The 24,066-nt window shown below is 38.9% G+C and overlaps 15 protein-coding genes across 15 annotated transcripts; 8 read left to right on the top strand and 7 right to left on the bottom strand.

Moving 5' to 3' along the window:
* Nucleotides 1-37: 37 nt before the first annotated feature.
* On the top strand, nt 38-2,197 carry RGD2 (GTPase-activating protein RGD2; the record flags this gene model as incomplete). The annotated part of the gene is made up of 1 exon (XM_002497252.1): nt 38-2,197. One exon carries the CDS (start codon nt 38-40, stop codon nt 2,195-2,197), a length of 2,160 nt encoding a protein of 719 aa, XP_002497297.1.
* A 78-nt stretch (nt 2,198-2,275) lies between these two features.
* Nucleotides 2,276-3,139, bottom strand: SIC1 (cyclin-dependent protein serine/threonine kinase inhibiting protein SIC1; the record flags this gene model as incomplete). The annotated part of the gene is made up of 1 exon (XM_002497253.1): nt 2,276-3,139. One exon carries the CDS (start codon nt 3,137-3,139, stop codon nt 2,276-2,278), a length of 864 nt encoding a protein of 287 aa, XP_002497298.1.
* Nucleotides 3,140-3,995: 856 nt separating this feature from the next.
* Nucleotides 3,996-4,466, top strand: BOS1 (Bos1p; the record flags this gene model as incomplete). The annotated part of the gene is made up of 1 exon (XM_002497254.1): nt 3,996-4,466. The coding sequence occupies one exon, from the start codon at nt 3,996-3,998 to the stop codon at nt 4,464-4,466; it is 471 nt and encodes a 156-aa protein (XP_002497299.1).
* Nucleotides 4,467-4,492: 26 nt separating this feature from the next.
* FMP25 (Fmp25p) lies at nt 4,493-6,241 on the bottom strand (the record flags this gene model as incomplete). Its single annotated transcript, XM_002497255.1, has 1 exon — nt 4,493-6,241. The coding sequence occupies one exon, from the start codon at nt 6,239-6,241 to the stop codon at nt 4,493-4,495; it is 1,749 nt and encodes a 582-aa protein (XP_002497300.1).
* A 109-nt stretch (nt 6,242-6,350) lies between these two features.
* FMP32 (Fmp32p) lies at nt 6,351-6,998 on the top strand (the record flags this gene model as incomplete). Its single annotated transcript, XM_002497256.1, has 1 exon — nt 6,351-6,998. One exon carries the CDS (start codon nt 6,351-6,353, stop codon nt 6,996-6,998), a length of 648 nt encoding a protein of 215 aa, XP_002497301.1.
* Nucleotides 6,999-7,090: 92 nt separating this feature from the next.
* On the bottom strand, nt 7,091-7,858 carry SEC53 (phosphomannomutase SEC53; the record flags this gene model as incomplete). The annotated part of the gene is made up of 1 exon (XM_002497257.1): nt 7,091-7,858. One exon carries the CDS (start codon nt 7,856-7,858, stop codon nt 7,091-7,093), a length of 768 nt encoding a protein of 255 aa, XP_002497302.1.
* A 384-nt stretch (nt 7,859-8,242) lies between these two features.
* Nucleotides 8,243-8,914, bottom strand: RPL10 (60S ribosomal protein uL16; the record flags this gene model as incomplete). Its single annotated transcript, XM_002497258.1, has 1 exon — nt 8,243-8,914. The coding sequence occupies one exon, from the start codon at nt 8,912-8,914 to the stop codon at nt 8,243-8,245; it is 672 nt and encodes a 223-aa protein (XP_002497303.1).
* Nucleotides 8,915-9,326: 412 nt separating this feature from the next.
* Nucleotides 9,327-9,818, top strand: BUD20 (Bud20p; the record flags this gene model as incomplete). Its single annotated transcript, XM_002497259.1, has 1 exon — nt 9,327-9,818. The coding sequence occupies one exon, from the start codon at nt 9,327-9,329 to the stop codon at nt 9,816-9,818; it is 492 nt and encodes a 163-aa protein (XP_002497304.1).
* A 92-nt stretch (nt 9,819-9,910) lies between these two features.
* OTU1 (ubiquitin-specific protease OTU1) lies at nt 9,911-10,843 on the bottom strand (the record flags this gene model as incomplete). The annotated part of the gene is made up of 1 exon (XM_002497260.1): nt 9,911-10,843. One exon carries the CDS (start codon nt 10,841-10,843, stop codon nt 9,911-9,913), a length of 933 nt encoding a protein of 310 aa, XP_002497305.1.
* A 346-nt stretch (nt 10,844-11,189) lies between these two features.
* On the bottom strand, nt 11,190-13,637 carry LAM6 (Lam6p; the record flags this gene model as incomplete). The annotated part of the gene is made up of 1 exon (XM_002497261.1): nt 11,190-13,637. One exon carries the CDS (start codon nt 13,635-13,637, stop codon nt 11,190-11,192), a length of 2,448 nt encoding a protein of 815 aa, XP_002497306.1.
* Nucleotides 13,638-14,024: 387 nt separating this feature from the next.
* RGR1 (Rgr1p) lies at nt 14,025-17,189 on the top strand (the record flags this gene model as incomplete). Its single annotated transcript, XM_002497262.1, has 1 exon — nt 14,025-17,189. One exon carries the CDS (start codon nt 14,025-14,027, stop codon nt 17,187-17,189), a length of 3,165 nt encoding a protein of 1,054 aa, XP_002497307.1.
* Nucleotides 17,190-17,507: 318 nt separating this feature from the next.
* Nucleotides 17,508-18,563, top strand: XYL2 (D-xylulose reductase XYL2; the record flags this gene model as incomplete). The annotated part of the gene is made up of 1 exon (XM_002497263.1): nt 17,508-18,563. One exon carries the CDS (start codon nt 17,508-17,510, stop codon nt 18,561-18,563), a length of 1,056 nt encoding a protein of 351 aa, XP_002497308.1.
* A 290-nt stretch (nt 18,564-18,853) lies between these two features.
* Nucleotides 18,854-20,746, top strand: FET5 (ferroxidase FET5; the record flags this gene model as incomplete). Its single annotated transcript, XM_002497264.1, has 1 exon — nt 18,854-20,746. The coding sequence occupies one exon, from the start codon at nt 18,854-18,856 to the stop codon at nt 20,744-20,746; it is 1,893 nt and encodes a 630-aa protein (XP_002497309.1).
* Nucleotides 20,747-20,972: 226 nt separating this feature from the next.
* Nucleotides 20,973-23,282, top strand: MEF1 (Mef1p; the record flags this gene model as incomplete). Its single annotated transcript, XM_002497265.1, has 1 exon — nt 20,973-23,282. The coding sequence occupies one exon, from the start codon at nt 20,973-20,975 to the stop codon at nt 23,280-23,282; it is 2,310 nt and encodes a 769-aa protein (XP_002497310.1).
* Nucleotides 23,283-23,397: 115 nt separating this feature from the next.
* FYV7 (Fyv7p) lies at nt 23,398-23,853 on the bottom strand (the record flags this gene model as incomplete). Its single annotated transcript, XM_002497266.1, has 1 exon — nt 23,398-23,853. The coding sequence occupies one exon, from the start codon at nt 23,851-23,853 to the stop codon at nt 23,398-23,400; it is 456 nt and encodes a 151-aa protein (XP_002497311.1).
* Nucleotides 23,854-24,066: the final 213 nt, after the last annotated feature.

Genomic DNA, 24,066 nt, shown 5'->3' on the forward strand with positions numbered 1-24,066 from the left:
CCATTAGGAAGAAGATACAGACTAAGAAGCACCTACTATGCCTCTATTCGCTGATAGTTTCTGGTCTGATGATTTGGATTCAGGGTTGAAAGTTCTCTTCGAGAAGCTTCACCAGGGATGTGGGCAATGTGATCTTTTTATACAACTGTTCGCCTCGAGAATGCAGTTTGAAGTCAACTATGGTAGACAGCTGGGTGGTATTAAACAAGGTGTAGATGACTTGGACAAGTTTGCTGATGATCCTGAAGCAACCATATTAAGTGCATTGCACGGTATCATTGAAAACACCTCACTGGAAGGCAATCAGCATTTAATGGTAGCGTCAAATATTGAACAATTGGTATTGACACCTTTCAGTAAATGGTGTCACGATCATAGGAAAAGGGTTGAATATTCTGAGAAAATCTTGAAGACCAACGTATCAAATTTTGATAAATCAAGAAGTTACGTCTCTAAATTGGAAAGGGAATATTTCAATCGTTGTCGACAGTTGGAAGATTTTAAGAAGGCCAATTACGCTAATGACGACGAATTGATAAAAGCAATGGAATCACTGAAATTGTTACAGAAATACGAGAAGGACGTGGCTAGAGAAAAAGAATATCAAAAATTCGCTACGGTGGGGAATATCGATTTTGATTATAAGAGTATGAGAGAAGTACTTCAGTTGCTACTTACCAAACTGCCTAAGTACAATTATACGGTCCCCTTTATCAACTATACTCTAGAAAATACGAATAGTGGTAGCGATATTACTCGATTTTTGTTGGAAAACATGTCGCTAAAGGATCTGGACCACGCTGAAGTATTCGGTCAAGATTTAATGAATCTGGGGTTTTTAAAATACTGTAATGGTGTGGGGAATACCTTTGTGAATTCCAAGAAATTTCAATACCAATGGAAAAGTTATTCCTACAGATTTGTAGATATACCACAATCAGCTGATGAAAACGATTCTACAGCTTTACCGTTGGAACCAAGACTTTCTGCATACATCCAGGATTTTAATTTGAATTTGCCATCGTCTGCTACCACTGACAGTGGTGAAGACACGTCTACAGGTGAAACCACAGTGGTAGAACCAGAGACTGGAGAATCAGACAAGAACTTGTTTAAATTGATGAAGGAAGTTGAATTAGCCGATAAAAAGTACTATCGAGAATGCTTGAAGATGGATACTCTTAGATGTTCCGTGGAAGAACTACTGGTTGATCACCTAACATTTATGGAAAGATGCGAATTGGATAGATTGAAAGCCGTTAAGAAGGCGACTTTCGACTTCTGTGCCACGGTGAGTAACAAGATCTCCAGTTTAAAGATTAGTGTGGATAATATGATTCAGAAGGAAGATAGCATGGATCCCAACGCAGATTTACTGCACTTCCTGATGAAATACCGCACTGGGTATTTCCAACCTCATGTCATCACGTATAATAATTATTACAACCCAGGCGCATTCCAAAATTTCGGCATAGATTTGGAAACAAGATGTCGTCTGGATAAAAAAGTGGTTCCCTCAATAGCATCGGTCATTTTATCATACATGGACCAAGTATACCCTGAATTACCCAGCGATAAAGTGAGGATATCTGTATGGACAGCGCCAGTTAAATTGAACCTTTCACACCAATTGAGAAATCTTTTGAACAGAAGACAGTTCAAAGATGATGCTGAAATTATGGAAGTTATCAAAGAATCTAATTCTGACGCAAGCACAGTTGCAAGTGTCCTCAAAATCTACCTGTTGGAATTGCCTGAACCATTAGTTTCTGACGACATCTACGATGTACTCAAAATGCTTTATGCTAAATATACCATACATCCAACTACTGAAGAAGATTCACAGAATTCTCAAACGGAGGAAGAATTACAAGAGATGGAATCCAACAAAATCAGAGGTCTTTACACCACACTTTCATCCTTGCCTAAACCTCATATCGCTACTTTAGATGCAATAACAACCCATTTTTGCAGATTGATCAAAATCTTGAAGATGGGTGAAAATGGCCAAGAAATAGCCTCGGAGTTTACACATTCAATTTCACAAGAATTTGCCAATTGTATCATCAAAGTACGCGTATCTGATGGTAACGATCTGGGCTACAGGATCTTTTACGATCTCTTGACGCACAAGAAGGAAATTTTTGGAGTCTTGAAAAGGCAAGGTTCAAGAGCCAAGAGCGAAAACTCTAATTAATCTGCATTTTAATCTTAGTTTAGATATTAATATTATCATTAGTACTATTATGATATAAATCCCCCGTAGTTACAAATTTCAATTCCTATTTGAACCCTCAGCTGCCTCATTTCCGGATTCCAGCTCCTGCAGCTCCTTTGCGAATAGACGTTTTGGTTTGAATGCTTCCTTTTCAGCACTTGATAATCGATGTCGTCTGGCAACCGCGCCATCCTTATTCAGATACGTTATAACATCTTCCACATCAGGATTACTTTTGAGCAGTGACTGCTTGCGTGAATTTCTAGTTTCTTCGCTAACTGGACTGGAACTTTGAAACGGATTAGTCGGCGTTACCTGCCTTATCAGACCCTCATCATCTTCATCATCATCCCCATCATAATTATCGTCATTATCACTGTTGTTGTACCATTTTTTAGCTAGTTCAAAATTCGTCAGCTTATCACTAGGTGTACCCGGTACTTGTTTCGCTTGCTTAAATGATTCGTTCTTATATTCAGTGGGCGACTCACTGGAGAATTTCCGACTCCTTGAAGATGTCGGTCTAGTTGGCGGTAACAACTCTAACTTAGAAGGAGATGGATCCTCCCCGATTTCATCCTTCGAGGACTTGGGGAACAGTACTCTACTAACTTTTTGTAATTCTTGCGGTGGGAACTGTTCATCTTGTTCCTGTTGTTCTTTCAACTCACGAAACGGCGTAAATTCTGGTGATTGGAAGCCCTTAAACGGTGACCTTTCCCTTGGTGGGAACAAGTACGGTGCTGATAATTCCTTGTGTGACTTGGTTGTCGTGGTGGAAGGTGTCACCGGACCCCTACTTTGAAGAGACCTATGTGGAGTCTCCGGAGGTGCTGATCCAGTCTCAAAATGGGGAAGTTCCCTGTCATTAACCATACTAGATCTTCTTTCCCTTGATCTGGGCGGCGTTGCGGGAGTCATTACCACAGATATGCTTGCCGTTACTGATAGTAGAAGAACCTTCTCAAAAGCAGACTAAAAATTTAAAACAATCGCAGGAAATGCAATGGTACCACTAGAAATCAATTAGAATTTCGAAATCAAACCTTGATTCTTATAACCGACCTCTTTGAATCGATTTTTCCAAGCCAAGTGGTTTTCAGTTTCCAACCAGCCATTTTAATTTCATCGGGTTGGTGAAAAATTGTCCAAGCATTACCTTGTTTAATGATACAAAGAATTGAGGCCAAAAATCGGATTAAAATAGAACCTTCTGGTTTCTAATGACTGCGTATTCGCATTGCTGGTAATCCAATCTGAGAATAAAAATCAATCCAGCAATGCCTTTTTAGGCTACCTGTGCCTTCTCAGCATCGTAGAACCATAATCTTGTTCGATGCGATCACCGCGCTGTTACTTGTACAAGTAGTACACGTTCACTTACAATGAATTATATGCATAGATCAAAAAGAGGTCCCCAGATATCCTGAATCAGGTTGCAATTCGTTAGTAATGGTACGTCTCAGACATTTCAAATCGGTATCAAACCCTTATACTAACATGACTTCTCTAGAATGCTCTTTATAACCATGCCTTAAAACAGAAAAACCAGTTGACGCAGGACTTGACCAAATTCGAAAAGGATGTATATACTTCCCCCATTTCGTTGCAAGGATCGATCTCTGCCACTTTAGTTGCATTTGAAAAGACCATATCCCAGTATAAACAGCATTTGAACAATTACAAGGCATCCTCAGGGAAAGGTGGTGACAGTCATGATAATACAGAACTGCTAAAATATGACAGTAGAGCAGCTTCACTAACCCAGGACTATCAAATGTTTTCAGCTAAATTTAAGGAATTGAAACAACAATACCATAGTAGTGATGCCCGCAAGCAACTGTTTGCCTCTGAAGATTCGCCATTCAATGGAGATTCTGTAGTTAGCAGACGTAATGTAATGGGACAATCTTCAGGATCGCAAGCACAAGAGTTTTCAGGCAATGAAAATGATAGCTTACCCCTGTACCATGGATTGGAAAAGGAACAATCAGCTTTCCAACGAGGTAATGCTCAATTGGAAATGATTTTAGAAATGGGGTATCAATCACTGGATGATATTGTGGAGCAAAATCAGATTTTACAAAAGATGCAAGACAAGATGACCCGTTCCTTAACTACGCTTGGTGTTTCACAGGGCACTATTAGCAATGTTAACAGGCGGCTCTTTAAGGACAAACTTATCTTTTGGATCGCATTAGTACTAATGTTCCTAGGTATGTACATGTTAGTTAAATGGTTGAGATGAGAAAAAAAATGCATAGTGTATAGACATTATTTCTTCCAATATATACAAGTTGATGTTTCGCCAGCTGCTACTGATTGTTGTGGTTGTAAAAATAATTTAGTTCGGTACAATTGATCAGGTTGCAGTTGATCGCCTGGTTTCAGCAGTCCAGGTATTGGCTGAGGTCTATTCACCTTGATACGTTTACCGGTACCCAGCTGTCCTCTTTCATTAAACCCCCATACTAGAACTTGTCCATCGGCCAATTTGCACCAAATGTGGTGACCACCGCAACTCCATTCTTTGACAGGCGAATCGATGGACTTAATTGGTGCTGGTTCTGGTTGACAATTTTTGTAGTTACCATTACCCAGTTCCCCATTTAAACCGTCACCAAACGAGAAGTAGAATACATCTTTCTTGCCATTGTCATCTGAAGTCTCCAAGGTTACAAAGGAAGTCTGAGTGGAGCAATTAATGTCCACGCATTTAAATTTGGAATCTCTACCGAAATACGAACCAAACCTGCTGATTATCTTGGGGAAAGGTATCTGTTCATTATCATATGATATGGGTAAACCCAGTTGGCCATTCTTATTAATACCAAATCCAAATAATTTGCCTTCCGCATCTCGAGCTAGAGTATGATAATCACCGCAAGCGACTTGAAGAATATCTCTTTTGTAGACAGAATTATTACTGTCTAGTGCCCTGTTTAACAGTTCAATTTCATAAAGTTTATTACAAGGTGGGAATTCATCAAATTGTGATAATGTAGGAACACCAAATTGGCCATACGAATGAGAGCGGTCTTGCGGTTTAGATTTAATTCCAGTGGCACATGAATATGCGTTGCCCTTATTCGATACGAGGGCCAAATGGTGTTTACCGGTATCGAATTGTATAATTTTATTCTCACCCTTAGCTTTGAAGCTATCCTTGGTATCTAATTTCCAATCGTAACTGCAATAAGTTTTCCAAGGTAAAACCCATGATCTCTTATGTTCTACGTGCTTAGTTAAAGATGATGGATCTTTTACGGGGATGACTAAAATTTCACCTTTCTTGTTGAGGGCATAAGCAACATTGTTGGACAATTTAACTTTAACCAAATTTTGATCTGGCAAAATTGTACTAATAGCATCTTGGCTCCACTTCAGCAAATCCCCCCTCTCGTCAATCGCTAAGTTTTCCTTACCATTAGGTTCATCAGATAGACAAACGTCTCTCAGGACTTTATGATCGAAAAGGGGAATTCTCTTGGGTAAGATGTATCCAGCCTTGTTTTTACCGGCAATCTCATTAGATCCAGCTAGATATAATCCAGAAACTTCAGGACCAAAATTTGCATCGGATATAACTGCAATTTCATCCATGGATTTCTTGGTCTTACTTTTAACTAATCTCTCAATAGTATTATCGTCAACTTTGTAATCATCCTTAGTAACCCACCAGCTTTTAATTTGGGGCCACTTCATATATGTAGTCGTAGCAGCGCCAACACCTAACAGGATGAGCAAACCTTGGAAGACGGCCGATAATCTCATCAATTTCTCTACACGAATTTCATGGGCCCTCTGAGCCTGTTCTTCAGACTGATCCGGCCACTGGAATTCTTCCTTTGAACTTTTCTTGGCCTTATAAGGTTGTGAAGTTAGATTGGGTGCCCATAGTTCAGCTTCATCAATCTGTTCGGAGTTCTTGTAAAGCCTTGTACAACTACTAAAGTTTCTCAGACTTGGAATCCTGAGAGTCAACCGGTTACCACATCCCAATAAACTCCTCCGAAGCATCATTATTGGTTATTCTTTCCTGATGATGTGCTTGGGTAGTTTTAGAGTTCATCAAGTTCCGCGAAGTTGAACTTTTCCTTTATTTAGTTAACTTATGCCCAGTGCTTAGACTATGTCAGGGACCTCTTTTACAAGGATGTCGTTGATGAAATTCGTTGGCTTGAACTCTAGAAGAGCATTCCATGCCACTTCCAAACGTTTGACTGATTTCGAAACTGTTCACATACAAAACACCAATAGGTATAAGCAACTTTTGATGGAAAAGGGTAAGTTTGAAGAATCTCAGGCAAATGCAATCGTGAACCTTATGTCAGATGCACTTAGAGGCGGTATATCACACGTATCTCAGGATTTAGCCAAAAGAGAAAGGTTAACGCAGTTGACTTACCAACAGAGGGTCGATTTTGCCAAATTGAGGGATCAGTTGTTGACAGCAGATCGAAGTGAGTTCCATAATCTACAGAATGACTACGAAAGGGTCCGTAAGGATTTAGATAAATTGAAGAATAAAGTTAAAGAGGAAATTACGAAGGCAAATGCGAGCTTTAAACTTGACCTTTCGTTGGAGAAAGGTCGTATAAGGGAGGAAAGTAGTCATCATGATATGCAGATCAAAGAGATCGACACCCGAATTGACAAGGAAATCACAAACATGAGAATGCAGATCGACTCAGTCAAGACTCAAGTCATGCAATGGTTAATCGGTGTGTGCACCGGTACCTTCGCTCTAGTTCTAGCATATGTTAGATTATTATCATAATGAAATTCAATCGCACTACAAAGAAACAAAAAAAAGGACATATATTCTATACTACTATTACTATGGGTTGGATATGAAGGTTTCATATTTCTTTAAAATTTGAAGATTTCTTTCAAAATCCTAACGGTATCATCAGGGCTAGTCACGGAATGACCAATGGTTCTTGGATCTTCGTAAATTTCCCAGTCGTTACCACCTTTGTAAGTTTTGTCACCAAAGAAGTGAATTTCTTTGAAACCGTCCTTTTCCACATGTTGCAAACAGTAAGTCTTATCCCAACCAGTGGGGAAAACGTCAAATGAAATTTGACCACCAATTGAATAAGTCAAACCCAAATCTGGGAATTCCTTCTTCAATGCTTCGACAAATTTAGCTCTAATTTGGTGTTCTTTATCATAAGCTTCGAATTCATTACGTTCGGAAGTTGATGCGTTTCTACCGACAGGAGAAACGTTAATCATACCATTTCTGAATTCTAAGAAAGTACCTCTTCTTCTTGGTAAATCAATCTTACTCAAGTAACCTAGAATGAAAACTGCTAATTTGTTGTATTTCTCTTCACCAATCCAATTGATGAATGATTGTGTTGCCATTTCCTTACCTAGTCTGTAAGCAGTCAAACCGTTTTCGGAGAAGGCATAGTCAAAGTTTTGCAAAACATCGTCACCTAATTGTTCCTTTTGTTTACTCAAATCAGAACCACCGACGAAACCAACGCAAACCTTCTTTCTCAATTGTTGTAGAACGTCAATAACTTCATCAGAGACGTGCAATCTTGCTGGTGTCAAAGTACCATCGACATCGAATAAAACCAAAGTATCAGGCTTTTCCTTGTGGGCGAATTCTGGAATGTCAACCATCTTGCTAGTAATACGAATATCAATTGTTCAATTGTTCTTCAGAGTTCTAAGGCTAAAACAAACAAACAAACAGACAGACAAGAAAAGAAGTGTTCAACTTAGTTGGATTAATATCTCGGGAAAGCTTTTCATTATTATACGTTGCTCCATGTTGATGGTGCCACGTCTTCCGAAGACGGACGCCAAAAATAAAAATAAAAAGCGCGTTTGTCAAGTCCGGGTAACATAAACACGAACACGTGAAAATCACATGTGTCTACAAGTCCGAGCACCACGTGCATTTCACGTGGTGACCTCTTTACTACCAAGACCCCTCTTAAAGGTGAATTCCAATTCGAGAATTTCAGTTATCTAAGTTTCAAATATAAATTACTATACTTAAATTTACACTTGAGTTCTGGACAAGAAGTAGTCTGGGAAGTTGTTGAAGTTGTTTTCCAAAGAACCCTTGTTAGTCAAGAACTTGACGTAAGCACCGTCGTCCTTGACTTCACCAGCTTGTCTTCTTTTCAAGTATTCATCTCTGTCCAATGGAGTGAAACCCCACTTCTTGGACAAGATAATCTTTTGTTGACCTGGGAACTTGTATCTGGATCTTCTCAAACCTTCGATGACAATATCCTTGTTGTTGTCTCTGGTTCTAACAGAGAACAAAATTTGACCAATGGCAACACGAGCAGCCAAACCGTGAGGCTTACCCCAGGCATTTCTCATACCTTGTTGCAAACGATCCGCACCGGCACATGACAACATCTTGTTAATTCTCAAAACGTGGAATGGGTGGACACGGACTCTCAAGTGGAAAGCATCTCTACCGGACATCTTGGTGATGTACTTGTTAGCACAGATACGAGCAGCTTCCAAAGCTTCAGAGGACAACTGTTCCAACTCGTTAGAGACCAAGTGGACACACAATGGGAATTCATCGACGGTGGCCTTCTTCTTACCCAAGTCGTAGATTCTGATCTTAGAGTCTGGGACGGCTCTGTTGTATCTAGACTTTGGATAAGGCTTGTTCTTTTGATATCTGTAACATCTAGCTGGTCTTCTAGCCATTTTGAAAGTTGGGTAGTTGTGACTGTTTAGCTATTCAAAAGTATCCCTTCAACTACGTTGTGGTTACCAATATTACCTGTGCTTCTTTTAAAGGCCGAACTCATCGCTATTGGATTTGTCATCTTCCGGCGCTCTTTGCGTCGTTTTCGGGATAGCAGACAAATGTTGAGATTCCTTGTCAGAAAAAAGTTCAGGATTTGTGAGAATGTCCGGATGTTTTAGATTTGAAAATGTCCGGATGGTGGATGTTAGGATGTTCTGCTACAGTCTTCTGAAAATTTTTTGACTATCCCATCTCATCTCATCTCATCTCATCTCATCGCAGAAGTAATACAACATATACAAAAGTCATATTGTCAAGAGTACTCCCCTCTGAATAGAATTCGTCGATCCAGCAAGTTAAATTATTATTATGGGACGTTACTGCGTGAAGAGATACAAGACCAAGAGAAGAACTAAGGATTTAGATATCATCTTTAATGAGTTATCATCTAAGGATAAGATTCAACAACTTTTAAACCAACCACTTGATGAGACTAAACCAGGATTAGGTCAGCATTACTGCATACACTGTGCTAAATATATGGAAAGTGCTATTGCTCTCAAGACTCATTTGAAGAGTAAAGTTCACAGAAGAAGAGTTAAGGACTTAAAATCTATGCCATATACGCAAGAAGTTGCAGATGCTGCCAACGGTGTCAATTTAAACAAATTTTTGGACAGAGTAGAACAATTAAAGAATAAAACTATTCCTGAAAAATCTGAAAATGAACAGCTCCTAAGCGGCCATTTGGAAGAAGCTTTGGCACATGCCAAAACAACCGAACCTACACTGCCGTGGGCTGGGGATGATAAGGAACAAGAGGTTAAGGATAAGGACAACGACGAGGTTTTCATGGGTTAAAAAATCTAAATTTGAATTTTCTTTTTTTTTTTTTTTTCCACTTTTCTAGCATCGTTAAATTTATGTACGTGGGGTAATAAAATCAACTCAAATTAATTCTTTGCCTGACCAAAATCAACATGGCCGGTAGATTCTGCATGTCTAGCGACATCCCTCTCACCTACTAAAATGGTCTTGCAAGTATTGCAAATGATTCTATCTCTGCGAGTGTTGAAAGAGTGACCACCTTTCTTTAATTGCTTGGCGATTTCCAGTGCCGCTTCCAAGACAGCTTCGCTGAATATTTCATCGCGTCTATCGAAAACTGTCCTTTGATTAACCAACTCGAGAGAATCATAATGAACTCCATTGAACATAACAATGACGAATTGATCGAATTGATCTTCATTGAATTTTTCGAATTTTTGTGCATCCATGTCTAGCACATATACGGCCACACCGAAATTTTTTGATAATATGGCAATTTCAATACCACCACCCCACGAATCCTTTCTCAAAATCCATTGTGCATACTCTTCATTAGGTCTATCTAGTACTGCGTCGGAATAAAGTACTTTATCATTACGAATGCGATCGGAACAGACGGTACGCAACGTCGGTGACAACGATATGTCCTTGTATACGCAATATGACAGTGAATGGAAAAGACATGAATTATCATCTGGTATCTGACGCACTTGTAAGACTGTCTCTTCTCCAGTTGGTAAGGATATCTTGCATTTGTTGGGTGATAGCTGATCATTGGATGGCTGTGATGATGGTGGTGCTTCTGTCACCGATTTAGATTTGTTGCCCTCGTCTTGGAATATCAGTGTGATTTTTTCGCCAGAACTTATACCAAGTGAATCCAGTTTCGATTGTGATGCCTCTTGGTTGTTGTCTACCCTCTGTGGTGGGTACCCATACCTGATTCCCGCCACCGGTAATGGAGCTTCTGACGCCAGTATTAATCTTTCCAAAGTGGCATCATTATCTATCGAGACCACTTTATTATATCCATTGCCTCCACTGAGCTTCAATCTCATCTTTTTGATACTATGTACTGTCTATATGCGTTTAGTATTGAATTCAAGGGTATCTTAAAGTTACAGTAACGATTTCTCGGGCTTTTAAACTAATTTCGGTTACTGTCCGGACCCTGTCGGAAGTAAGAGAAACTGTTCGAAATTTAGCTTCACTATGATGATGTAAGGTTCCGTGAGTTAGTGATCCAAGATGAACTCATAGGTAAGGTACAACTTGATGTATAATTGATCGTTAATTCCGTGACATTGATATTGTTAAATTCTGTTTTTCTTTTTTTCTTTCCTTAGGTATTTGTAAACCGGAAGATCTAATTGTGGATTTTCCTCCACATTCAGGTAAGTTCGTTTAAAGATTAGATACATCTTGTTTAATTTCCGCCAAAATCTGGTTCTTAATGGTGTCTTTCAATACATTTTGATCTAAAGATGGTTGAACGAATAAAGTCTTTAATTCCCTAATTTCCCCTCTTAATTTCACTTCATTGTAGATTAAAAGCACAAGTGAAATAATGACTATGAATAATAATTGATTCGTGGAGTGCCTAGAGGTATCCAACTGGCAAGTATTCTTGTTGATTGCTTCCTTTAACTCACGAGCTTCGGGTGAAGGTTTTGATGCTGCTGCCGCGACTGCAGCAGCCGGAGTCTGTTGTTTGATGGATTTCTTGTTAATTTTGTTAGCGGAAGCAGAGACATTAACTGTACCTTCTGTAACATAAGTATCAAGGTATTGATGAATCAATTTCACTAAATCTTTGGTCGCAGATACTTGACCACTTCTTGCACCTGATTCTACCATAGATTTGATCCAACTACTTGCAGTCCAATCCATAAAGTAAGAGACCTTCAACATGCATGTAGTCTTTGATGCCCATTTAAACATGTATCTGGTCTTCGTGGAAAAACTACCACCGCTTGGTACGTCGGGAGTCCTAGTGGTATTTAACACATGGATGAAACTTGAATAATCGCAGTCTAAGATTTTTTCAGAAACCACACACTTCGTAGATTTAGGACCGACCGGAAAATGTAGTCCCTTAGCATAATTGAATTCACGGTATTTTTTCCCGTCCTCATCAACTTTATCAAATTCACCAAAATCTGTAAATTTAGAAGAATCTTGCGAAATGAAAAATTCTATCCAAAACGATGGATTACTACCAAATAACAATTGGAATACAATACCGGGAGGCGCATTTAATTCAACTTCTGCTAACACAAATTCGTTGTTATCCTCGGGTGAGTACTTGTATTTTGTAGGCGTACCACGTAAAGGTCCGTCATAAGAATAGTGTATTTCTGGTTTGAATTTATAACAACGAGCGGTTTTCGACAGTTTGCTCCCATTACTCACAGTTGCCGATTTCGTCTCACTCTCATTTTCAAATGCAGAATCATCTTCATCTTCTTCAAGTGTTACACTTGCATTACGCAATTCACCGTCGGCTTCCTCTTCACTATGGGTTGGAGTTACGTCGTCAACCGATCTAATAGCATCCTCTATTAGTGCATCATTTTCGCTGATGTAAGAGGCTCTACTTGGTGGACCACTAGGTCTTCTACTCTCTGAGAAAGACCTCGAGTCTAGCGGGAAATGCTGATCCTGAGAGAAACTCGAAGATGCTGATCTTCTCTTCTCCTGTGCGCTTTGCTTTTCACCTTCCGCCAACAGAGTTCTTGCCCAAACTTCTTTTAAAAGCGTAAATGCAATGTCTCTAGATATGAATCCGTTAAATTGGGTTTTACCCGTTGCAGTTTCAATGGAAACAGCATTTTGGAATAATCCCGCCGTTGAAGTCTTTTCTATGAAAGTGATATCCTTAAATGGGATAACAACTTTGGCTATCCACCCCAATAAACTTGAATAAAAGCATACGTGGCTTTCAGAGATGTACATTCTACCTTGGTAGAGAAATTCTCTGCTTAATGCGCAACTAAAATCGTCTAGTAGTCTATCATCCTTGGAGACATCTTTGAAAAGTGTGTGGAACTCCGCATTTCTTTCCATTACAGCATAGTGGAAAGGCGTGTCCAAGTAGGTCTCATCCACAAATTTTGTATCATCATAGTTGTGAAATTCTTCCAATTGAGTCTTGCCCGGAATTTCCTTCGGTTTCTCTGCTTCACTGGCTGGACTAAATGTGGGAGAACCGGGTCCCAATACAGGACTTGTTGCCTTCTTTCCATTCTTCTTTTGGCTCGACACTTGCCGTCTATGAGAGATAATATTTGGTGACGAGATTTCTTCAGGCTGGCTATTATTAACCTGCGTTTGCAATGGAGGTGGATTTTGAGGTGTAGATTTAAAGGAAAAACTGGATATCATATTCTCCAAGAACCTAGTGTTACTATTCCCATTTCCATTTGCAACTGCATTACTTGTACCATTCTTGTCTGATGTATCGCCACTTTTTGGTGCCTGCACTTCTTTATCATGATTTCTCTCGACAGTATTCCTTTCAATGATGTCGTTTACAGAACCTAAAGCCGTAGTATTGTCACTAACACTGGTATTGCTTGATACTGAGTTAACATCAGAGAGATGAGGATCAGCAGGCGTCGATTTCAAATTAACTGGTGCTGTTACATCCAATGAAGACGAAGATTTCCCATGTCTGTGGCGAACACTGCTTCCGTTACTACCGTTAGAACTGCCCACAGTCATCAAATCAGAATGGTTGTTGGTATTGCTAGACCTTCTTCTCAATGTAGCATCTGCATCTTCAACATTATTGCCGTTACCATTTCCTGACCCAGAAGATCCCCTCAGATCAACATTCGGCAATAAGGACATTTGGAAAATAGGAACCTCTCAATTCGAATATAATACCTTAATAAAGCCAGAAAAAGAAGAAGAACTCCCTCCCAATGTATACCAGGTTCCTTAAAAGATAATTAACTTATATCTAATTGTAAATATAGTATTAATCGTCATGTTTCCCTTATAAGTTTCTGATCCATCTGTCAGCTCTATGGGTCTCATTACCCGCCTTTCAACCAAAAGGTTGAAAAAATATTAGGAAATTACCATACATAATAACGATGATACTGAAATCAATATTACATAGTGCTAACGGTTCTTCATAAAAGAGATTTGGGAGGTGTTGGCAGTCTGGCGAAGAGAATTGGTGATTGAAATTTCCTGTATCTACAATCTGTGTGTTGGAAAAACCCCGGATAAATGACCACAGAGTCCGATTCCGTCGAGATGTATGGTGAAAACGGTTCGAATACGACGACCGCTGGTGCCGCTACTGCTGCTGTTAATGGCAGTATCGATACTGATGATTCAAAAAAAGGACAAATGACCAATGGTATGACTAAGGATTCGAAGATAGGTGCGGCGACAACGGGCACCAAAAATTTGGCTTCACAACCACCTCCGGCAATCCCACATGTGGAGATCAACCAGGTGTCATTTTCTTTGGTTATGAGAAATTTGACTGTATTTACCATTAAGGAGGTTTCACAGTTTATGAAGACTAACGTTCATGTTAATCCAACTGAACCATCTACAACGAAGAAATTACAGTTTTTGCATATGATTATCTTTCTAAGAAATCAATATTTGAAAATTTACGTTTTAGTTAAATGGTGCCGAACCATTAAGAATAACAATTTTCATATGATGATAGACCTTTTGAATTGGTTTAGAATTACCAATGCGGTTGTTAATAATTGCATATGGGCAATAAAGGCAAGTTTAGTTGGGATGGCAAATGCCAAATTACCGAATGTTGATTTAGTAACGGCTTTGGAGGTTTTAAGTTTGGGTAGACCAAATTTACCAACACATCAATTTAAATTAAGTGGTGAAGGCGATGATCTATACCAATTATCAGGTGGTATGATAAAAGTACCACCAAAAGTTGTTTTACAGAAGTTAAAGGATATGAATCTTAGCATATCTATTAAAATTGCACTAATGGATGTACCGGATGCATTCCGTAATTACAGTTTTAAGAATGGTCGAATATACATTTTTGTTCCTGACGAATATGAAATCCAGCTGGCAACTACTGATTATCGTGCATCATTGTTCTTTGTGGATATGAATTTCTCATTCTGCAAACAAACGTTACCTTTGGATAAATTAAAATTGGAAAAAGTGATCAATGAAATTTTGTTCAAAAGTGTTAAACCACTAGTGGCATTACACAAGTTCCTACGTAAATATGTGCTGACTTTGAAACTTTATATGATTTACCTCGAACTTGTGGCATTAGAAGAAAGTGGTAAATTCTCGGGCGGTCATTTGGTGCACAGATATGATTCAAAAAGAAGCATTATTTCCATCAGGTACTGGTTACATAGTAAGATGGGGAAAAAGAGTAAAATTACCATTGGTGTGGATCGTCGTACTGAAAATTTAATTCTAAAATGGGATAACGAGTTAGCATTACAATCAAAGAGAATGCCAGTGGTTTATACCAACATTTTAGACAATTTGGAATCGATCTTAGATGAAATTATGTTTAACCACTCTCACATTATTAGGGCGAATCTTTTATCTAAAGGAGTGTTTTTCGAAGATGAAGAAAACTTAGACGTTTTACTTTTCCAAATCCCCACGACATGCATTTCCATGGCACCAGTTCAACTAAAGATCGATTTAATCAGTGGGGTGTTCTATTTCAAGAATCCAACACCACTATTGTTGAGTTACGTGTCCCAAATCAATAGAGCTGAAAATGCAGATGAGCTGATTAGCGTTTTACAAAGGTTGAAAAGAGACAAGATTTCACAAGTTTTACGTAACATGTTTGAGAAAACTGGTTGGGTCTGTAGTAAAGTTATCAAATTGGATCACCCAATAGCGACTCAAGTCAATACTGCAGAATCTTCAAATAACAATGGGCCCCTGTCTTCCCCCACCAGCCTTTTGCAGGACGATTTGTTCATAAGGTTACCCAATTGGCCTGCAAATTGGTATTTAATCTTAACTGTGGTTTCATCGAATGCATCATGCGTGGTGGAAAAACGTATTGGTAAAATTGTTTCTATCAAGGGCCATTGGAAACTATCATATTTGGGGAACTCTAACGTTACATCTGCCAAATTGGAATCCATGACTTATCAAAAAGTTCTCTATTTGCAAAAGACCATTTTACACAGGATTGTTAACCACATGATCATAGACTCTTTGAATCAATTGAAAATCTCTAATAAAATTAGTACAGGTGACATGCTGTCTTCACTACCGGATTACGTGGTTCATGGTGCACACCAGGATAAGGCAAATGATGATAACGATACTAATCATGAAAATGATTACACTTCAATCATCATCTTAGAGTTAGAATCATTTTTGGAAGGTTCCAAGGCATTAAACAACATTCTTGAAAGTTCAATGTTTATGCACATCGATTATTACAATTCAGAAATCAGTTTGTTTGGTAAATTCAAAAGAGACACTACCATGATTAAATGTAAATGTGATGAACTATTGATTCATTTCGTTCCTGGTGAATCATTGGCCTTTTACCTGAGTGAAAAATTCACCAACTTAAACATGATTGTTGATTATTTGATCAAATTCCGTCAGAAATTAATGCAATTGGTAATTTTAACGGATGTAGTGGAAAGATTACACAAGAATTTTGCCTCCGATGATTTTAAAATCGTTGCCCTCAAGCCCAATGAGATTTCTTTCAAATATTTGAAAAATAATACGGATTCTCAAGACTGTACCATTAGCATTGTCTCTAACGAACAAATGGTGGAAAACTTAACGGTTCAACTATCGCCTTCTAATCCTCAGCATATAATCCAACCGTTCATTGATAATGGACACATGGATTACCATTTCATTTTCAATTATTTACAATTCACATCTTCTCTTTTCACCGTTTTGGAGAACATTATCAAACAACAGACAAACTCAGGATCTTATACAATGGTTTCCCTAGGTCTACACAACGTATGTGAGTACCAATTGGTCTACCATAACCCAGAGGCAGGTACTAAAATTACACTAATAATTGAATTGAAAAACGTCTCTCACAATGGTGCAAAGAAAGTTCAATTTTACATTCATTTTTCAGATGAGGAACACATCTCTACAAAATCAATGGCGTATCCCCTAGTTCACCAAGTGCGTAACCAAGTGTTTATGCTGGATCCTAAGGACTCGCCAACGAATTCCAATAAGAACAAGAAGTATCAAGGTGCCGTGAGATTGGTGGATGGTATCTCGTGTGATCCTACGAATATCGAGCCTATTCTTCTTGAGATTCATGAAATTTTGAGAATGGATAGTAACGTCCAAGTGAACAACCCCTCACCATCGTCAAATGGAATCCAACAGCAAACTTCATCAGCCGCTAAAATTCCAACAGCTTCTTAAGTATTCAGTCGCTTCTTCTCATCGCATTGCAGTTCTCGGTGAAAAAATCCGAACTAAGAAATCGAGCGGAATAAGAAGAAAGGGGAAATTGTAATAGGAGATTAAGGACAACAAAAGAGCGAGAGTGACAAGTGTCAAATGGGAGATTGACGAAACTCCGTCAGGGGTGAATAGTTTCAAAGAAACACCCGTTGCTCTCCCCCACTTGATTGATGTACGAATAACTTACTTTGTGCACTTGATATCGTATATAAGGGCCAAGTTCGAGGGTTCAAAATTGGAAAGTACAACATACTGTAGCAGTATACTCAAAAGAAAATGACAAAGCAAGACGCAATTGTTCTTCAAAAGCCTGGTGTTATCACTGTTGATAAGCGTGACGTTCCTGAGATTAAGGATCCTCACTATGTGAAGTTACACATCAAAGCTACTGGTATCTGTGGATCAGATGTTCACTACTACACTCAGGGTGCTATTGGTCAGTTTGTTGTCAAGAGTCCTATGGTTCTTGGCCATGAATCCAGTGGTATAGTGGCAGAGGTTGGCTCTGCGGTGACAAACGTCAAGGTTGGTGATAGAGTAGCCATTGAACCTGGTATCCCCAGCAGATACTCTGATGAAACCATGTCTGGTAACTATAACTTGTGTCCGCACATGGTCTTCGCAGCTACACCTCCCTATGATGGTACGTTGACCAAATACTATTTGGCACCTGAAGATTTCGTTTACAAAATGCCAGACCACTTATCGTTTGAAGAAGGTGCTCTTGCCGAACCTATGTCTGTTGGTGTTCATGCAAACAAGCTTGCTGGTACCAGATTCGGTAGTAAGGTGCTGGTCTCTGGTGCTGGTCCTGTAGGTCTATTAGCAGGTGCTGTCGCCAGAGCATTCGGTGCTACTGAAGTTGTCTTTGTTGATATAGCTGAAGAGAAGTTAGAAAGAAGCAAACAATTTGGTGCCACTCACACTGTTTCCTCTTCCTCCGACGAAGAACGTTTCGTGAGCGAAGTCTCAAAAGTTCTTGGTGGTGATTTACCTAATATCGTGCTAGAATGTTCAGGTGCTCAGCCTGCCATCAGATGCGGTGTCAAGGCATGCAAGGCAGGTGGCCATTACGTCCAAGTTGGTATGGGCAAAGACGACGTTAACTTCCCCATCAGTGCAGTGGGCAGTAAAGAAATTACATTCCATGGGTGTTTCCGTTACAAGAAGGGTGATTTTGCAGATTCCGTTGCATTGCTTTCATCTGGTAGAATCAACGGTAAGCCCTTGATCTCCCACAGATTTGCATTTGATAAAGCACCGGAGGCTTACAAGTTTAATGCTGAACACGGCAATGAAGTGGTTAAAACCATTATCACCGGCCCAGAATAAGATGATGATTATGATTATGGAATGGTGACTCGCTTTCTCTTTATGTTTTTTGTGTATCTTAAACTTTAAAGTATATCGTACTTCTTACAACAAGAATTTTTCAGCCCTTTTATACTACTGTTTCTTAGGTGCAGAAAATGAAAGACTTGATTGTTTCTTGAGTGTGTAAAGAATATAGGAAAAAAGAGTCATTTTAGGTTTTATTTACTCTCAACATCGTGTACCTAGCCGTATTTGAACCCTAGTTTATTATAGCATCTTGGAGAATATCTGTTGAGGATCAAGGCAAGATGCTTTTTGTAGCGGTTTGGTTAACAACTATATTAAGTTCTGCTGCATTTGCTAATGCCAGGACACATACGTTTAATTTTACTGCAGGATGGGTAAATGCCAATCCTGATGGGTTTAAAGACAAGAGAATGATTGGTTTCAATGGTGAGTGGCCGGTTCCTGATATACATGTTAATAAGGGGGACCGAGTGGAATTATATTTGACCAATGGTATCGATAAAGATATTGAGACTTCTTTGCATTTCCACGGGTTGTTCCATAACACTAGTTATGGTAATCAAAACCAAATGGATGGTCCCGTCATGGTGACCCAGTGTCCCATTTTATATGGTGAGACGTACCTTTACAATTTTACTGTTGACGATCAAGTTGGTACTTATTGGTACCATGCGCATGCTGGTGCCCAATACGGTGATGGTATGAGAGGTGCGTTTGTCATTCATGATCCTGATGAACCATTCGAATACAGTAAGGATTTGGTAATTCAATTATCTGATCTTTACAGACAACCGTATTATGACGTTAGCGATGCATTTCTTTCTAGGTATAATCCAACAGGTGCTGAACCAATCCCACAAAATGTCCTCTTTAACAACACTTTAAATGCTACTTTAGATTTTAAACCAGGTGAGACGTATCTATTGAGATTTATCAATTCAGGTTTATTTGTATCGCAGTATATTGCCATCGAATCCCATAATATGACTATCGTGGAAGTGGATGGTGTTTATGTGAAGCCAAATACCACTGATTTGATATACGTGGCAACAGGTCAAAGAATTAGTGTATTGGTGAAGGCTAAGGAAAATAATCCCGGTCGCAATTTTGCTCTAATGCAAATAATGGATGATTCCATGCTTGATGTAATACCACCAGATTTGCAATTGCAATGGACCCATCAAGTTGCATATGACAAGGGGTATGATTGGCCAAAGACCATCGATGTGGGTGGTTTAGAAAATGCAGCTGAAGAGTTTTACTTACAACCCTTAGATAATAGGGAACTTTATGATGATTATGATGTTCAAATTACGTTTGATGTTAGAATGAAAAATCTAGGTGATGGTGTCAAATATGCATTTTTCAATAACATCACTTATGTGGATCCAAAAGTGCCCACGCTAACCACTGCATTGACATCAGGTAAACTGGCTAAAGATCCACGTATCTACGGTGATAACATCAATGCATACGTTTTTGAAAAAGATGAAATTGTGGAAATTGTGGTAAACAATTACGATACTGGTAAACATCCATTCCATTTACATGGTCATAATTTCCAACTTGTACAAAAATCACCTGCATTCCACGAAGATGAAAATTTCCCTGAAGAGGATCAAGATAAAATGACAGTACCATATAACGAGTCTGCGCCATTGATGAATTTCCCATCGCATCCTGTAACTAGAGATACCATCTTATTAGAGCCTAATGGTCATGTGGTACTTCGTTTTAAGGCTAATAACCCTGGTATTTGGTATTTCCACTGTCACGTCGATTGGCACTTGGTTCAAGGTTTAGCGGCAGTTTTCATTGAAGATCCTGAAACTTTACAGGAAAGAGAAAAATTGGGTTCCAATTACAAGCAAGTCTGTAAAGCTGCAGGTATAAAGAATGAAGGTAATGCAGCTGGTCATACTGATGATTGGTTTAATTTGGAAGGTTTACCAAGACAACCAGCCCCCCTCCCCTGGGGATTCACTGCTAAAGGCTATGTCGCCTTTATGGTATGTACTCTAGCGGCATTATGGGGTATTTACACCATTTCTGACTACGGTCTATCAGAAACTATTCAAAATGATCAAGAGGTCTACAATCGTTTGAAAGAAGCTCTAAATGTTGATGACGCCGCTATTTCTTCCGTCCCTACTGATTCTGCCAATAACCAATAACCTAATTCTGGATTTCTTTGCATAATATTCCTAAATACTGCTCTTATCTCGTTTTTAACTAGTACTACTATTACTATAATGGCATTTCTATATAATGCGGTGTAAGGTTTTTTGTCATCTTTTCAAACTTTCGAACATGAAAAATTATAAGATCGAAGATTGCCCATCTCAAAGAACTATTCAGATAATAGAAGTTAAACAATTTGAATAGGCGCTGGTCATCGTCATGAACCTTGCCAGATCTGCTGGTGCGTTACGTACTGGGGTTTATCTTACCCCACGAATCCTTGGTGCAAGCTGTAAATCTATCAATTTGACTCATGGAGTTAGATTATTTCATGCTAATAAGATTTGTAGGGATAGTTATGAAGAAGAGAAAGCTACATTGGATGAAATTCATAAGCTGATGAAACCTCAAGATTTCCAGGTTGCTGATAAGATTCGTAACATTGGTATTTCTGCTCACATCGATTCTGGTAAGACGACATTTACCGAACGTGTTTTGTACTATACCGGTAGAATTAAGGCAATTCATGAAGTCAGAGGCCGTGATAATGTTGGTGCCAAAATGGATCACATGGATTTGGAAAGAGAGAAGGGTATTACCATTCAATCTGCTGCCACGTTTTGTTCTTGGGATAAAGATAATAAGAATTACCATTTCAATTTGATCGATACTCCTGGCCACATTGATTTCACCATTGAGGTAGAACGTGCATTGAGAGTCTTAGACGGTGCCGTTCTTGTTGTTTGTGCTGTTTCTGGTGTTCAATCTCAGACTGTTACTGTGGATCGTCAAATGAGAAGGTATAACATTCCAAGAATTACATTTATCAATAAGATGGATAGAATGGGTGCTAATCCATTTAGAGCTGTTGACCAAATTCATTCTAAGCTGAAGATTCCTGCTGCAGTTTTACAGGTTCCTATCGGTTTGGAATCTGATTTGGAAGGTGTTGTTGATATCATCAATAGAGTGGCTCTTTACAACAAGGGTGAGCATGGTGAAGAATTAGTACCGGGTCCAGTTCCTGAAAATTTGAAGGATGTAGTGGAGGAAAGAAGACAAATTTTGGTAGAAACTTTAGCAGATGTGGATGATGAAATGGCAGAATTGTTCTTGGAAGAACAAGAACCTAACGTGGATCAAATTAAGGCTGCCATTCGTAGAGCTACCATTGCCAGAAAGTTCTCACCTGTTTTAATGGGATCTGCATTGGCTAACACTGGTATACAACCAGTTTTAGATGCTGTTGTGGATTATTTGCCAAACCCATCTCAAGTCTTGAACACTGCATTGGATGTTGCTAACAACGAAGCTAAAGTTAACTTAGTTCCCTCTGTGACAAAACCATTTTTGGGTCTAGCATTCAAATTGGAAGAAGGTCAATATGGTCAATTGACTTACATTCGTGTCTATCAAGGTCGTTTGAGAAAAGGAACTTATATCACTAACGTTAAGAGCGGTAAAAAGATTAAGGTTTCGAGATTAGTTAGAATGCATTCTAATGATATGGAGGATGTGGATGAAGTTGGTTCTGGTGAAATTTGTGCGACTTTTGGTATCGATTGTGCATCTGGTGACACCTTCTGTGATGGTAGTGTTCAATACTCCATGTCATCTATGTATGTTCCAGATGCTGTGGTTTCTCTGTCAGTGACTCCAAATTCTAAGGATGCTGGTAATTTCTCCAAGGCCTTAAACCGTTTCCAAAAGGAAGATCCCACTTTTAGAGTTAAATTTGATCCAGAATCTAAACAGACTATTGTCTCCGGTATGGGTGAATTGCATTTAGAAATTTACGTGGAAAGAATGAGACGTGAATACAACGTGGAATGTACTACTGGTAAGCCTCAAGTTAGTTACAGAGAATCTGTTACTATTCCAGCTGAATTCGATTACACTCATAAGAAACAATCTGGTGGTGCTGGTCAATACGGTAGAGTTATTGGTACTCTTGCTCCAGCTCCTGAGGGTAATAGCAATAGCAACAGTTTCGAAACAGCTATTGTTGGTGGTCGTATTCCAGATAAGTACTTAGCCGCCTGTGGTAAAGGTTTTGATGAAGCTTGTGAAAAGGGACCGCTGATTGGCCACAGAGTTCTTGGTGTTGACATGTTAATTAACGATGGTGCTATTCACGCTGTGGATTCTAACGAACTTTCTTTCAAGACTGCTACTATGGCTGCGTTCCGTGATTCCTTCCTAAAGGCACAACCAGTCATCTTAGAACCAATCATGGTTGTAACCGTTACTTCTCCAAATGAATTCCAAGGTAACGTCATTGGTACTTTGAACAAATTACAAGCAATGATTCAAGATACTGAAAATGGTCAAGATGAATTTACCATGAAAGCAGAATGTCCTTTGAGTAACATGTTCGGTTATGCCACTTCATTGAGAGCTTCTACACAAGGTAAAGGTGAGTTCACCTTAGAGTTTAGTCACTATGCTCCAACTGCACCAAATGTACAAAGAGATTTGATTGCAGAATTCCAAAAGAGACAACAACAACAGCAACAACAAAAGAAATGAAGCTCTGTTACATTTTTTTGAAAACAATTTATTCCCATTGAAAAAATTCCATGTAAATATTATACAAATTATTTGATTCCACTGTAAATGATGTTGTTATGTAATAATCTTCTTGTTACTCTGTGTATAAGGAATTATTTTTAATCTTATCCAACATATCGTCAATTTTTGGTCCCATTTTTGGCTGACCAGTCTTGGTCTTTTGGGTCATTTTAACCTTCCTCTTTTCACGCTCTTGTGCTTTTTGCTCGATGATCTTTATCCTCTCTTCCTCTTTCCTTTTGGCCTCTTGAGCATGTTCAGCTTGTAGCCTTTTTCGTTGTTTCTTTATCTCCTTCTTCTCATCTAATTTCCTCTTACCTTGTAATGCACGCTCTTCTTTTAAATGCTTAATATCATCCTTGGAAACTGGCGTTGGTTTCTTGTCAGGAACTTCATAACCTTCACTCTTCAAAGCTTTCAGATACTCTTTCCTCAATCTTGCCTTTTTGGTCAGATTTCTTTGGATCTCCTTTACTTTATATTCCTTGGTAAACTTATCCCTATTTCTAATTTGCTTAGACGTTGGCATAATGATTATGGGGATGGATAGCTGGGTATCTAGAGGTTTTTTTTTTAGTGCTCTCTTGATTTTAAGTAAGATTAAAGTAAAATAGCTTTAAATTTTTCATGTCCGCGATGAGCTAAGGGTTAGTCAAGAGATGAGCTCTGACGAACAAATGAAGTTCCGAAAATTCCTATAGAAAGCGGTAGGAATCTTCGGTCTCTTTAGAAATTTAGCTTA

Source organism: Zygosaccharomyces rouxii, assembly GCF_000026365.1.
Source record: "Zygosaccharomyces rouxii strain CBS732 chromosome F complete sequence".
NCBI classification, from domain to species: Eukaryota; Fungi; Ascomycota; class Saccharomycetes; order Saccharomycetales; family Saccharomycetaceae; genus Zygosaccharomyces; species Zygosaccharomyces rouxii.